At 49.7% G+C, this 14,615-nt stretch overlaps 1 protein-coding gene across 1 annotated transcript in view; it reads left to right on the top strand.

The window, feature by feature from the left end:
• Positions 1–14,615, top strand: part of DOP1B (DOP1 leucine zipper like protein B) — a 92,560-nt gene that overhangs the window by 74,237 nt on the left and 3,708 nt on the right. The window contains exons 27-35 of the mRNA XM_049785737.1: positions 1,376–1,520; positions 4,487–4,569; positions 4,693–4,802; positions 4,919–5,065; positions 5,928–5,989; positions 6,917–7,045; positions 11,142–11,278; positions 12,757–12,812; positions 13,049–13,189. Of these exons, the coding sequence (XP_049641694.1) occupies positions 1,376–1,520; positions 4,487–4,569; positions 4,693–4,802; positions 4,919–5,065; positions 5,928–5,989; positions 6,917–7,045; positions 11,142–11,278; positions 12,757–12,812; positions 13,049–13,189 (1,010 nt within the window). The remainder of the gene's footprint in view (positions 1–1,375; positions 1,521–4,486; positions 4,570–4,692; positions 4,803–4,918; positions 5,066–5,927; positions 5,990–6,916; positions 7,046–11,141; positions 11,279–12,756; positions 12,813–13,048; positions 13,190–14,615) is intronic.

Here is a 14,615-nt window from a genome sequence, read left to right as displayed (position 1 = left end):
GCCCCTCAGATTTCTTTAAACTCTTTCTTCAACCTCACTTTTTTGCCCTACTTTGCTAGGACTCAAACCTTGGGGTTTTGTATATTGAAGACAAGTGCTCTACTTTTTTTGGCCACACCTGGCAGCACTCAGGAGTAACTCCTGGATCTGCACTCAGAAATCACTCCTGGCAGGCTCGGGGGACAATATGGGATGCCAAGGATCAAACCCAGGTCCGTCCCAGGTCGGCCATGTTCAGGGCAATGCCCTATCACTGTGCTCTCTCTTCAGCCCCGTCAACTTAATTTTTTGAGGAAGTCTATCCCACAGTGCTCAGGGCCTACTCTGAGTCACTCCAAGTGTTGGGGATTGAACCCAGGGCTCTTGACAGCAGAGCGTCTGTCCCATCCCTCTGAGCTCTTGCCTGCCCTTATTTAATTTGGGGGGGCCACACCTGGTGACGCTCCAGGGTTACTCCTGGCTATGCACTCAGAAATCACTCCTGGCTTGGGGGAGCATATGGGATGCAGGGATCAAACCGTGGTCCATCCTAGACTAGCGTGGGCAAGGCACCTTACCCTTTGCGCCACTGCTCCGGCCCCTGATTTATTTTACTTTTATTCATTTTGCAAGGGTTGAGATATGCTTGGGCTACTCTCAAGGCTTCATTCACACACTGTATCCCACCCTGGGGAAACAGGTTGTTGGAGAAAATAATCCAAACCAGGCTGAGAAGGTGAATCACGCATGGTCAGGTAGCTTTCTGTCTTGTCAAGTGAGAAAGAGTGCTGCCTGCCAGAACTTCTTTTTTTGGTTTTGTTTTGTTTTTTTTTTTTTTTTTTTTTTTTGGGGGGGGGAACCACATCAGGTGACACTCTGGGGTTACTCCTGGCTATGTGCTCAGAAATCGCTCCTGGCTTGGGGGATCATACCGGACGCTGGGGATCAAACTAGGTTCGTCCTGGATCAACCACGTGAAAGACAAAGGCCCTACTACTGCTCTTTCGCTCCGGCCCCAGAACTTCATTTTTTATTGAGTACAGAGACTACTCCCATGTGGGAGAGTAAGGACAGAAAGCCTAACCTGAGCCAGTCCCTCCAAGGTTTGCTTGAGACATGTAAAACAAGATAAGTAGGAAAATCTCTGTTTTGGGTGAAATCAAGATATAAATAAACAGATACAAAGAACCCAGGAATTATATTTTGTTGTTGGGCCATATTAGTAGCATCGCCCCTGGCTTGGGGGGACCATATGGGATGCCAGGGATCGAACCTTGTTCTGTCCTAGGCTAGCGCTTGCAAGGCAGGCAGACGTTTTACCTCTAGTACCACCTCTCCAGCCCCTGATCCATATTCTTGATTCACCAACCCCCCACTTCCTTCATTTTGCCTGCAGGAAATCACACAGAAAATTCTTGAAGCTGTGGGGAACATTGCCGGCTCTTCCTTGGAGCAGACCAGCTGGCTGAGCAGGAACCTGGAAGTCAAGGCCCAGCCTCAGATCTCCCTGGAAGAATCTGATGCTGAGGACGATCTGTACGGTGAGTGTAGCTCATACTCAGCCAGACACCTACATTGTCTTCAGAAGCAAAGCATTTCAGTAGGTCCTAGGGGGTCTTTCCTATGCTATGAGTCAGTGTGTACTGCTGGACCTCATGGCAGCACTGCCCATAGAGGAGAGGAAAAAAAATCAGGATTGGGTGTTTTCTTTTTTTTTTTTTTTTTTTTGGTTTTTGGGCCACACCCTGTGACGCTCAGGGGTTACTCCTGGCTATGCGCTCAGAAGTTGCTCCTGGCTTCTTGGGGGACCATATGGGACGCCGGGGGATCGAACCGCGGTCCGTTGAACCGCGGTCCCTCCTAGGCTAGCGCAGGCAAGGCAGGCACCTTACCTCCAGCGCCACCGCCCGGCCCCAAAGAGAATTTTTTTTTTTTTTTTTGGTTTTTGGGCCACACCCATTTGACGCTCAGGGGTTACTCCTGGCTATGAGCTCAGAAATCGCCTCTGGCTTGGGGGGACCATATGGGATGCCGGGGGATCGAACCGCGGTCCGTCCTACGTTAGCGCTTGCAAGGCAGGCACCTTACCTCTAGTGCCACCTTCCCGGCCCCCTAGGGGTGTTTTCTTTTCTTTCTTTTTTTTTTTTTTTTTTTTTTGGTTTTTGGGCCACACCCAGTGGTGCTCAGGGGTTACTCCTGGCTGTCTGCTCAGAAATAGCTCCTGGCAGGCACGGGGGACCATATGGGACACCGGGATTCGAACCAACCACCTTTGGTCCTGAATCAGCTGTTTGCAAGGCAAACGCCGCTGTGCTATCTCTCCGGGCCCGGGACTGGGTGTTTTCACCTCATCCCGTCAGTGCAGATGCAGAACTGGCAAGACAAAAAGATCCTGCAAGTCGTTCAGCAGGAAAGGCTGGAGCTATACAAGGCCACGTGTCGCACCCAAGTCCAAATGGATTGTTCAGAGGACTTGGCAGTACTTTGGACAAAAGACCACACAGTGTTGGAGGCAGGGATAGGAGATAAGTTGTCCTGGGTGAGAGCTATAGCACAGCAAGGAGGGTACTTGCCTTACACGTGGCCAACCCAGGTTTGATCCCAGCATCACATATGGTCCTCTGAGGGCCAGAGAGAGAGCACAGTGATAGGACATTTGCCTTGCATGCAGCTGGCCTGGGTTTGATTTCTAGCATCCCATATTGGCCCCTGAGCCTGCCAGGTGTGATTTCTGAATGCAAAACCAGGAGTAACCCCTGAGCACTGCTGGGTGTGGTTCCCCAAAATAAACACCCATATGGTCCTCTGAGTACCACCAGGAGTAATTCCTGAATACAGAGCCAGGAATAGCCACTGAGGATCAGTTGAGGCACAAAAATTAAAAAAAAAAAAAAAGTGGGCATGAGTGGTCAGATCTTGCAAAGTAAGTGGATGAGGTGATAGGAAATCAGAGAATTGGACTTAGCTGTGAAGTGCTTTCACCTTTTGGGTGTGAGGCTCTGGCTTTCATCCCTGGCGCTATTGGAAAGGAAAGCCACCGAAGATGAATGTTAAAGTTTGAAACATTCTGGAGCCCCATAACATTTCAGAGAGGGGGAAATCAAGCACACTTTGACAGGCTTCAATTATTGGTTGTCTGAAAAGAGCGGGAGCCAGAATGGACAAGGAAGTGTGTTCTAAAGGAAGAGGGAGAGAGACTGGACAGGCTGAGAAATAGAGTCCAGCAAGGCGAAGGCTCTTGCAGGTTTAAAGCCACAGCTGACCATCAGCGTGACTGCAGCAGGTGGAGAAGAGCCGAGAGGGAGGGAGACTGGTTGGCAGGACAGGATAGGAATCACAGATTACTGAGGGGTTTTGTTCCAGTGGGCTGGTACCTAAGCATGCTTGAATGGCGAAGGGACAGAGAGATGCCAGAGCAAGAAAGGACTATTAGGAATCACAGGCCTTCACAGCTCTGGGACCAGCTTGAATGTCACAAAGGGCGGTGTTGGCCTGGGCCAGAGCTAGGAGCTGCCTCATCCCTGAGAACAGGACATGGCAGAGTGTGCACACACACGTTCCAGTTCACTATGAGAGCTGCCAGCCCTCCTGCATCCCCATCTCCTTGCAGTGAGGTAGGGAGCACACTCAGGGCTGGATGCAACAGGAGCATGTTGGAGAGATTTGAACATGGGTAGGATTCTCAGATGGAATCAGTCCCTCCTGAAATATGGAGTCAGAGACTAAATCGAGGGGTGTTCCATGGTGCTGTGTTTTTCTCCACAGTGTTGAACTCTACACAAAGCATGTAGACAATTCATCAGGTTTAGTCAGTGTTGAGTTTTCATGTGGGGAGAGGAGAGGGGGGAGGAAAAAAGAAAAGTAAGGAAGGAGAAAAAAAGAAGACTTCAGATGTTGGCAAGTGAGAGACCAGGTAGACTGTAGAGACTGGCCTGGTGCTGGTGCGAGGGTTTCGGGGATCCAGAGCAGATGGACTCTGAGGAGCAGATGAGCGGGAGAGCTGAGATGTGCCCCCAGGGCCCGGGGATTTGACTCAAGGCATGGGGCGCTGTGTCCGAGGAAACCCCAGTTCTAGTCCTCAGTGCCCTAGGATTTTCCAAGCCCTACTAGGAAAGATCCCATAAGGGCAGGGCAGGTTTTTGGAAGGGAAGCTCATGGAGAGGAAAACTGGTGGGGCTCTGTGGGTTTGGGAAGGAGGCAGAGACACAGGTGGCTGAGCTGGAGGGGAGCAGGAGAGGAACAGAAGGGGACAGTGCTTGGGCCAGGGTGCTACTCGCGGGGCTGCTGAAGTTGAGGGGGCTGAAGAAGTGGGCAGAGATGAGGAGGAGCCAGCAAGTGAGTCAGGGCTGGTTTGTTGGCCCCAAAAAGCTCATCGGATTCTCAGTTAGCCATATTGAGGCTGATCATGTTGATCCCATCAAGATATGAGTTCAGGTCACAGGAGTCGGGTGTGAAACAATGGCTCCCTCCTCCCGTTCTGCTGCAAACACTTGCCTCTGTCTTGCAGATGCTGCAGCTGCTACCTCAGCCATGGTGTCCTCGTCGGCCCCATCCGTGTACAGCGTGCAGGCTCTCTCTCTCCTGGCAGAGGTGCGGTGCGTGTGCCCTGCTGGTCATCCTGAGGGAACCCCAGGGGCTCCTGAATCCCAGCAAAACTCAGTTCTCCCAGGGCAGGCGCCCCCGATCCCCTTTGCTCATGGCCTTCTTCTTCAGGTGCTGGCCTCGCTGCTGGACATGGTTTATCGCAGCGATGAGAAGGAGAAAGTGGTGCCCTTAATCTCCCGTTTGCTCTACTACGTCTTCCCTTACTTGCGCAATCACAGGTGAGGTGTCCTTGGGTGGTGCTCCTTGCATGGTGTTCCCCGTATGGTGCTCCCGCCCTGTGGGGGTCAGGAGCCCACCTTCATTCTGGCCCTCTGCCCTCTCTGCCCCCCTCCAGCGCCTACAATGCACCCAGCTTCCGGGCCGGCTCCCAGCTGCTGAGCTCACTGAGTGGCTATGCTTACACAAAGCGCGCCTGGAAGAAAGAAGTGCTGGAATTGTTCTTGGACCCGGCCTTCTTCCAGATGGATACGTCCTGCTTGCAGTAAGGGAGGATGGGGGGGGCGGGGGGCTGGAGGGAGCTAAGAGTCTTCCCTCGGGAAAATGGGGAACAGCAGAGCATCTGCCTTAGCCCCCCACCCTACATCCATGCACCCACACACAGGAACAGAACTTTCCAGATCCATATACTCTTACCCCTAGGGTACCCCTACCTCTAAGGTAGGTCCTGCAATTATGAGAGCAGTTGCCTGCCCCTCAAAAACACTGTTTGAGACTCCCATGCGCTGACCCTTCTAGATCATAATGTAATTGACCCACTGGGATGCTGTGGTCTTCATGTCTCACTTCTCGGCATCTATCCCAAATTCTCACAAGATCTCAGGTCCAGCTGGACTGTGGAAGATAGTTGGGGTTCAGAGGGAGAAGTCCTCGTTGTGTCTCATTCTTAGAGGCTACCCAGACCCTCACAGTGGGGCTCCCGCCATCCACATCTGGGGTGTTACTTTGTCATCTCTCTAGCCGCAGAGAGCCCAAAATGGGATCAAAGTGGGCACCGTGCTCACTCTTGCTACCACCTACCAAACACTCCCATCAACACAAGTGCATGCCTGTCCTAGTGCCTGTGTCTGGGCACCCTCATGGGTTTCTCTACTGCAAGTCAGGGATGAGTCCATAAACCATTACTCACTCCCTGGCTCTCTGTTCTTTGCGCTGCTCCCTGCATTTGTGGCAATGAGTGGGAGACTTGGGCTTCATCTCCCAACATCTCCAGAAACACCTAATTGGGTTGGTTTTCTTGCCGCTTTTCTGAAGATCTTTTGTACCTGAGTTCCAGGGGGCGCTTCCTGGAGTCTTTGGCGGATTCTATGCACTTTTACTTATTTGGCTTTTCCTTCCTCCCCCAGCTGGAAATCCATTATTGACCATCTGCTGACTCACGAGAAAACTATGTTCAAAGACTTAATGAGTAAGTTCAGGGGTACCTGCTTATAAGTCATGCTTTAAAGCAGTGCCATCCCCCTCTCCTTGGTACCATCTCCTATGGCCCTCCTAGGAATACTCATGGGGGCCCTCTGGCCCAGAGTGAGACATGGCAGCCTGGAGCTCTACTGCTCTGTGGTCGGCTTCTCCATGTTCCTCCCAAGCTGCCATAAACATTTCCTGGGGTGCTCGCAGCTGCAGCTCATCAGCAAATGGGTCCTGACGTCAGCACCTCTCTCCAGACAGGGCGCCCCACCCACCCACCCACACCCACATATGAAACCTTTCCTGCAGCTTTCTGGCAGAGAAATACTTTTAAAAGTGCTGCTAGTTCTGGGGCTGGAGCTATAGTATGAGAAGAACATTTGCCTTGCATGTGGCTGACCCGGATTCGATCCTCAGCATCCCATGGGATGAGCCTGCTAGGAGTAATTTCTGAGTTCGGAGCCAGTAGTAAGTAAGCCCTGGCGCTGCTGGGTATGGTCCAAAAACCAAACTATCAAACAAAAAAAAAGGAAGTAATACTAGTGCTATTACAATTCCCAAGGCATATTTTCCTGGGGACTCCTATCATGGAATAACACTAAAGACATAAGCCTCTGAAGGCCCCCACCCCCAGTGGTAGCACTGCAGACTAGAATACAGAGTTTACATGCAAGGGTCCTGGGTTTGATGTCTAGTACTGCACAGTCTCCTGAACACCACCAAGAGTAACCCCTGAGCACTGCCAAGAACAGCATCCCTGGGTGTAAGTCCAGAAATGCAAAAGAAGACTGGTGATGGAGAAATAGGCAGTGGTAACACTGTGTGCCCCTAGGGAATCCAACTGGCCCCTATTTTTCTCACCCCTGAACATCTCCTGAGGCCTTAGCACTGTCACTGGCTGTAGAGCCCATTGGCTGTGTTTTTGCAGACATGCAAAGCAGTTCTCTGAAGCTCTTCTCGAGTTTTGCCCAGAAGGCCATGCTGCTCAAGCGCCAGGCCTTTGCTGTGTTCAGTGGCGAACTGGATCAGTACCACCTCTACCTGCCCCTGATACAAGGTAAGAGGACCCCACATACATACACCCCACACCTAGCTGGTCAGGGAGGACCCCAGTGGGGACCCTGGCACTTTGGGCAGAGTGAGCCAGGTTAAATGGTGAGTAGGAGAAATTTGACATTAATCAAGGATGAGTTCAGGATGCAGAGAGAGCCCCTTCTGTTATATTTCTGTTACTGATGCCCACATTGGTCCCTTTGTGGTCCTAGATCATTCCTCTTTATTTGGGAGGGGGTACAGGGGTTCCTTCTAAGCTATGCTCAGGAAGGCTGGAGAAATAGGACAATGAGTTGGGCACTTGCCTTATATGCAGCTGATCCTCTGCACCACAGATGGTCCCTTGGATCCCACCAGGAGTGATTCCTGAGTGCAAGCCAGGAGTAAATCCTGAACATCCTGAGTGTGACCCAGCTCCCTACCCCAAGACAACACACACACACACACACACACACACACACACACACACACACACACACACACACAATCACATAGAATTTGATCCCTTTTCATTCTGGACAAGAACTAGGTGCCTAGTGATATGCATGATACCCTTTCAGTGACAGTATTGCACACCAAGGTGCTTAAAAGGGGGAGAGAGAGAGAGAGAATAGAGAGAAGTATTAGACTGGGGCAGGAGGGAAACTGGGAACATTGGTGTTGGGAAACATGCACTGGTGAAGGGATGGGTGTTGAACATTGAATGACAGAATCGATTATGAAGAACTTTGTAACTATGTATCTCACAGTAATACAGTTAAAAAATTTTTGTGGGGCCGGAGAGATAGCATGGAAGTCGGGCATTTGCCTTGCATGCAGAAAGACGATGGTTCAAATCCCAGCATCCCATATGGTCCCCCAAGCCTGCCAGGAGCGATTTCTGAGCATAGAGCCAGGAGTAGCCCTTGAGCACTGCCCAGTGTGACCCAAGAAAGTGAAATAGAAAATCTTGGGGTGGCAAAAGGATGTGTGCCTGGCAATGTGGCCTAAGTGGGACAGGCAAGATTCTGGCCTTGATACCATGTGGCCCCTGAGCATTGCCAGGTCGAGGACTGTCTAATAGTAAAACATGAGAAATCTTGCTGGCTGAGGAGATAGTGCAGGGCTTGAAGCACTTGACTTGTATCTGCCTACCCACTTTCAAGTCCCCAGCACTGCATGTGGTCCCCTGAACACCACCAGGTATCATTTCTGAGCACAGAGCCAGGAATAGCTTCTATGCACAGCTGAATGTGGCAAAAATCAAAACAAATCGTGTTCTGGGTAGTAGCACAGTGGGGAGGTGTTATCCCTCCCCAACTTCCTGTCTATTTTCGTTTTGTTTTGCTTTTTGGGCCACACCCTTTTGACGCTCAGGGGTTACTCCTGGCATGCACTCAGAAATTGCCCCTGGCTTGGGGGTACCATATGGGACACCAGGGTCTGGAACCAAGGTCCGTCTTAGGCTAGCTCTTGCAAGGCCTTACCTCTAGCACCACCTCTCCTGCCAACACCCTGTCTATCTTACCTGATGGTCGGACCAGCCCACATCTGCTAGGGGTCTATGGAAGGTAACAAAAGGATTGCCTCAGGGGCAGAGGGAGAGATTGAGAGATTCAAGGAGAGTTTCAGCAAGAAGCCTCAGGAGAAAGAGGCAGGATGGAGTGATCACAGACAGTTGGGTGCAGAAAGGCTGTTTAGCTTAGAAGCCACAACACATGGTGGCTGGGGCTGTGGTTGGTGACCTTAGCAGCTCTTCCTTTTTCTGTTCTCTTTCGGGCTTTGTCCTCTGGAGGCTGCAGGGCCTGTACCCGTGATGGCCCTTTTCACTCTCTTCACCAGGAGAGTCTCAATCCCCAGAGCTGTTTCTCCTGGGTGTTGGCTACCCTGTGCTCAGATTCCTGAAATGTCCTGGGCAACCTGGGGAAAAGGGTTGACTCAGGTTTGACAGAGAGAAGACAGAACTGTAGCAATAAGGGGGAAATAGTAGCTTGTGTGGCAGGAGAGAAAGTGCAGTGGGCTGACTACTGGCCCTGCAACCTGGGTTCCATTCTGAGCATCCCATTTAGTGTCCTGAGCACCACCAGGAGTAACATCTGAGCAGTATCAGGTCTGGCGCGCGCGCACACACACACACACACACACACACACACGACGTAATCAGCACATGAGGCTCTCTTACATACACACACACACACACACACACACACGACATAATCACATGAGGCTCTCTTACACACACACACACACACACACACACACACACACACACACGACATAATCACATGAGGCTCTCTTACATACACACACACACACATACACACGACGTAATCAGCACATGAGGCTCCCTTACATACACACACACATACAAGACATACAGTCAGCACATGAGGCTCCCTTCCATCGAAGTCCTCGTAGAGAGAGAGGTTAAAACATGTTCAGATCAGAAGCAGCAATTCCCATTTTGCCACAGCTGTCGTAACTGAGCGGGGCTCCATAGCAGCTATTTGCTGTTGCAGCTTGTTTGTAGCCCCTGGGAACGAGAAACTAGTGAAAATTACTCCTAGCTTGGACCAGGAGAGATAGTATAGCAGCAGTAGGGTGTTTGCCTTACATGCAGCCGTCCCAGGATGGACGGTGGTCTGAATCCTGGCATCCCATATGATCCCGAGAATGCCAGGAGCCATTTCTGAGAGCGGAGCCGGGAGTAACTCCTGAGCACCACCAGGTGTGACCCAAAAAGCAACAACAACAACAAAAATTTCTCCTAGCAGGCTCAGGGGACCATATGCACAGTTCAACCATATGCACATGCAAGGCAAAATGTCCTACCTGCTGTGCTATTGCTCCAAACGAACACTAAACTCTTTCCCCACAAACAAGTCAATCCCTAGCCTTGGCCAGGAAATTGAACATTGACTGGAGGAATCTGCTTCATTCTGTACACCCCCTCCACACACACTTTTTGTTCCCCAGATTTCCTGGATGGCATCCCCTGCCTTGGCTGGTCTTCCTCTTTGTCTACACTTTCTGAGCATTGTTAGTTGCATGCCTTGGAGGAAGCCTGCTTGGCCAGGACTCATCCAGTGGGTTCTGAACTGAGTTTAGGCCATGGTGGGCTACAAGACATTAGCAGGACCATGACCTTTCCAGAGAGGATATAAGGGCCACGCTGGGGCCATAGAACCATTGACCTAGCAGGGAGGAACTTTGGTGGCGGTGCAGGTACAGTGACTTTGTACAAGAAAATCATGAATGGCCTTGAAATACATAGTACAGCACAGAACCTCAATAAACATAAAATTTAGCACTGTCATTACTGTGCTTTTGAACCCACAATCAACTTTTGGGGGGAGTTGGTTTTTGGGCCACACCTGGCGATGCTCGGGTTACTCCGGGCTCTGCACTCAGAAATTGCTCCTGGCAGGCTTAGAGGACCATATGGGATGAAGCCAAGTTCATCCTGGCTCAGCTGCATGCAAGGCAAATGCCCTACCGCTGTGCTATCTCTCCAGCCCCACAATCAACATTTTAGTGAGAGAAATAGGACACTGGTAAGATACTTCCTGCATCGAAAATGTTTCAATCCCAGGCACCACATATGGTTTTCACCAAGAGAGATCCCCTGAGCACCACCACATGTGACCCAAAATCCAACCCCTCAAGAAAAAAAATAATAAAAAATATAAATAAGGGGCTGGAGAGATAGCACAGCGGTGTTTGCCTTGCAAGCAGCCGATGCAGGACCTAAGGTGGTTGGTTCGAATCCCGGTGTCCCATATGGTCCCCCGTGCCTGCCAGGAGCTATTTTTGAGTAGATAGCCAGGAGTAACCCCTGAGCACTGCTGGGTGTGGCCCCCCCAAAAAATAAAAATATATATATAAAAATAAAAAGACCAAGACCAATCAAATAAAAATTTATTTTAATATTTTTAAACTGAGGAAATAAAAGCAATTTTTTAAAAATGCTTTTGAACAGCAATAAAATTTTTAAACCTGTTTCTTAAACTGAAAGTTGTCATATGCCCAGGCATGTTTTCATTTTCTGCTTTTGTCTTTGGATTAAAGAGAAAGCCCCCAACAGCATAATTGTTTGACATCTGAAAATCTTCTTTCCTTAGAACGCCTGACGGACAGTCTCCGAGTGGGACCGACATCCATAGTCGCTGCTCAGATGTTTCTTTTTTTCAGAGTTTTGCTGCTAAGAATATCTCCTCAGCATCTGACTTCACTGTGGCCAATAATGGTCTCTGAGTTAGTAAGTACATGTTTTCCTCTCCAGCTGGGACCTAGTTTTAGGGGCTGGCATAATATTATACACAGCAGGGAGGGCCTTTGCTTCGAATGTTTAACCCGGGCTTGATCCCTGGCACTCCATATAGTTCCCCAAGCCCCATTGGGAGTGTTTCTAGAGCAGAGAGCCCTCAGGAGTCAGACCTGAGCACCACTAGGTGTGGCCCCAAAATAAATAAATTAATTTAAAAAGTGAAGTTATTTAAAGTGCTTCAGGGGCTTGGAAATGTGGCTCAGGTGTAGGTCACTTTGTCTTTGGCTTTGATTGATTCCTGTCTCTTCCCCTCCCCCCAGAAATTATTTTCATTTAGTTCAGGGATGTGACTTAATAACTAAGTGCTGCATGCCTTGGTGTATGAGCCATCAATTTCACAAAAGAAAAAATGACACGCCTCTTCAGGAATTATGTACTGATTAATAGCCATTTGTGTCTGCCAAGCTTTCAAACAAGTTGGAAAAGCTCTTGTTAAATGGAAAAGTGTTTTTCTGGGGCCTCAGCGATGGTGCAAGTGGTAAGGCGTCTACCTTACGCATGCTAGCCTAGAATGGATTGCGGTTCGATTCTCCATCCCATATGGTCCCCCAAACCAGGAGTGATTTCTGAGTGCATAACCAGACGTAACCTCTAAGTGTCACCGGGTGTGGCCCCCCCAAAAAAAGGGAAAAAAAGTGTTTTTCTTCTGTCCCACGTTTCTCCTCATTTGATTTCTCCATGTTAATCTTTGATTTTTTTTTTTTTTTTTTTTTTTGGTTTTTGGCCACACTCATGGGTACTTAGGGGTGACTTCTAGCCCTGTGCTCAGGAATTACTCTGGCTAGCTCAGGAGACCATATGGGATGCCAGGAATCGAACCCAGGTTGGCCACTTGCAAGGCAGATGCCCTCCCACTGTGCTATTGCTCTGACTCCAGTCATTGATTTAAAAAAAAAAAACAAAAACAAAAAAACATACATCCAGCTAGGGGTGCAAGATAGTCAGGTGCTGAAAGAGCTTGTTTTATCATGCTGCTAGCTCTGACTTGATTCATGACTCCTATGGGCCCTGCCAAGCATCTTCAGAAGTGGTCTCTAAGCTTAGAACTGAGAAAATGGGGGCTGGAGTGGTGGCGTAAGCTGTAAGGCATCTGCCTTGCCCGAGCTAGCCTAGGACAAACCACAGTTCCATCCCCTGGCATCCCATATGGTCCCCCCAACCCAGGAGCGATTTCTGAGCACATAGCCAGGAGTAACCCCTGAGTGTCACTGGGTGTGGCCCCCCTCCCGCACGCACGCACGCACACGCACGCACACACACACACACACACACACACAAAGAACTGGGAATTAAGCCCTGAGCACAGCTGGGTGTAGTTCAGTGGCAAAAATAAATAAATGAATGAATGAATGAAAATGAAGGGAGTTTTATACTTTCAAGTAATAACCCGACTGCCTGTTTTCTTTAAGATTCAGACCTTCAAACAGCTGGAAGAGGAGCTGAAGGATGATGAGGAGGCTTTGAGGTAAGCAGCTCTGGCTCTGCTCAGGCTCTGCACAGAGTCGGGATCAGAGTTGGCCCAGCAACCACCACTGTCGGCTCTTCTCTTCATGTTCCATCCTGTTCACTTCATGGATCCCTTTGCCCCAGATCCTGATATTTCCAGTGTTCTTTAGTGGAAAGAACATACTTCTCATGGTGGCCAAGGCTAGTCAGCTGTGGAATGAGGTTCTAACAATTCTGCCTTTGCTCCTTTTGCAGAAACAGCGGCAAAAATAGCAGAGTGAAAGCTCTGGGCCCTGATTCTGCAGGGGAGCTCCATCTCAGCATGTATTTATCTGCTTGCAAATTCCTGGATACAGCCCTCTCATTCCCTTCCGACAAGATGCCACTGTTTCAACTGTAAGTTGCTTAAGCTTAAGAGTGCTTTGGGGCCGGAGAGATAGCATGGAGGTAGGGCATTTACCATGGATGCAGACAGACAGTGGTTTAAATCCTGGCATCCCTTATGGTTCCCCAAGCCTGCCAGGAGCAATTTCTGAGCATAGAGCCAAAAGTAACCCCTGAGCGCTGCCAGGTGTGACCCAAAAACCAAAAAAATAAATAAATAAAAAGTGCTGCTTTTTTTAGGGGCATCCTCATCTCTCTGCCTCCTTCTGCAGAGCTGCAGAAGGGAATCCCAGCTGTGGTTTTTCTGGACCCTCCTGGATGGGTTTCTCTGGTGTGTCCCTGAGTATTGAACGTGGGGGTAGTCTGCCACTACCTCCTAGTAAGATGTGAGTCCCCATGGGTGTGCCTCACTGTGCTTGCCCAGAGCTTTCTTCCTGTTTCTAATTCAGTGTATGCAACATGCCTTCTTCATTCACTCTGCCTCATCAGCCCAACACAGCTGATGTTTGAATTTCATGCTGGGCCCCAGATACCAGAAATGTTAGCATTTAAAAAATGGGTTTTCCAGGGCCCGGAGAGATAGCACAGTGGCGTTTGCCTTGCAAGCAGCCAATCCAGGACCAAAGGTGGTTGGTTCGAATCCCGGTGTCCCATATGGTCCCCCGTGCCTGCCAGGAGCTATTTCTGAGCAGACAGCCAGGAGTGACCCCTGAGCACTGCGGGGTGTGGCCCAAAAACCAAAAAAAGGAAAAAAAAGGGTTTTCCAGCGGCCAGAGAGATAGCGTGGAGGTAGGGTGTTTGCCTTGCATGCAGGACAGTGGTTCAAATCCTAGCATCCTATATGGTTCTTTAAGCCTGCCAGGAGCAATTTCTGAACTTAGAGCCAGGAGTAATGCCTGAGTGCTGCCTGGTGTGACTCAAAAACAAAAACAAGGGGCCGGAGAGATAGCATGGAGGTAAGGCGTTTGCCTTTCATGCAGGAGGTCATCGGTTCGAATCCCGGCGCCCATATGGTCCCCTGTGCCTGCCAGGAGCAATTTCTGAGCCTGGAGCCAGGAATAACCCCTGAGCACTGCCAGGTGTGACCCAAAAACCAAAAAAAAAAAAAAAAAAAAAAAAAGGGTTTTCTGGGGCCAGAAGGATAGCACAGTGGGGAGGGCATTTGCTTTGCAGATGTCCAACGGGGGTTCTATCTTCTTCATCCCATATAGTTACCCAAGCATTACTGAGCGGAGAACCAAGAATAACCCCTGAACACCATCAGGCTGCCCCCACCCCAAAAAAAAACAAAAATAAGTAAATAAATAAATACATAAATGGGCTTTCTGGCTGGAAAGATAGTCTAGAGGCAGGCACTTGCCTTATACACTGTTGACCCAGATTTGATCCCCATTGTCTCTTATAGCCCCAGAGTACTATCAGGAGTGTTTCCTGTGTA

The sequence above is a fragment of the Suncus etruscus genome, chromosome 13 (assembly GCF_024139225.1).
Source record: "Suncus etruscus isolate mSunEtr1 chromosome 13, mSunEtr1.pri.cur, whole genome shotgun sequence".
NCBI lineage: Eukaryota > Metazoa > Chordata > Mammalia > Eulipotyphla > Soricidae > Suncus > Suncus etruscus.
This window is presented reverse-complemented; position numbering and strand designations above follow the sequence as displayed.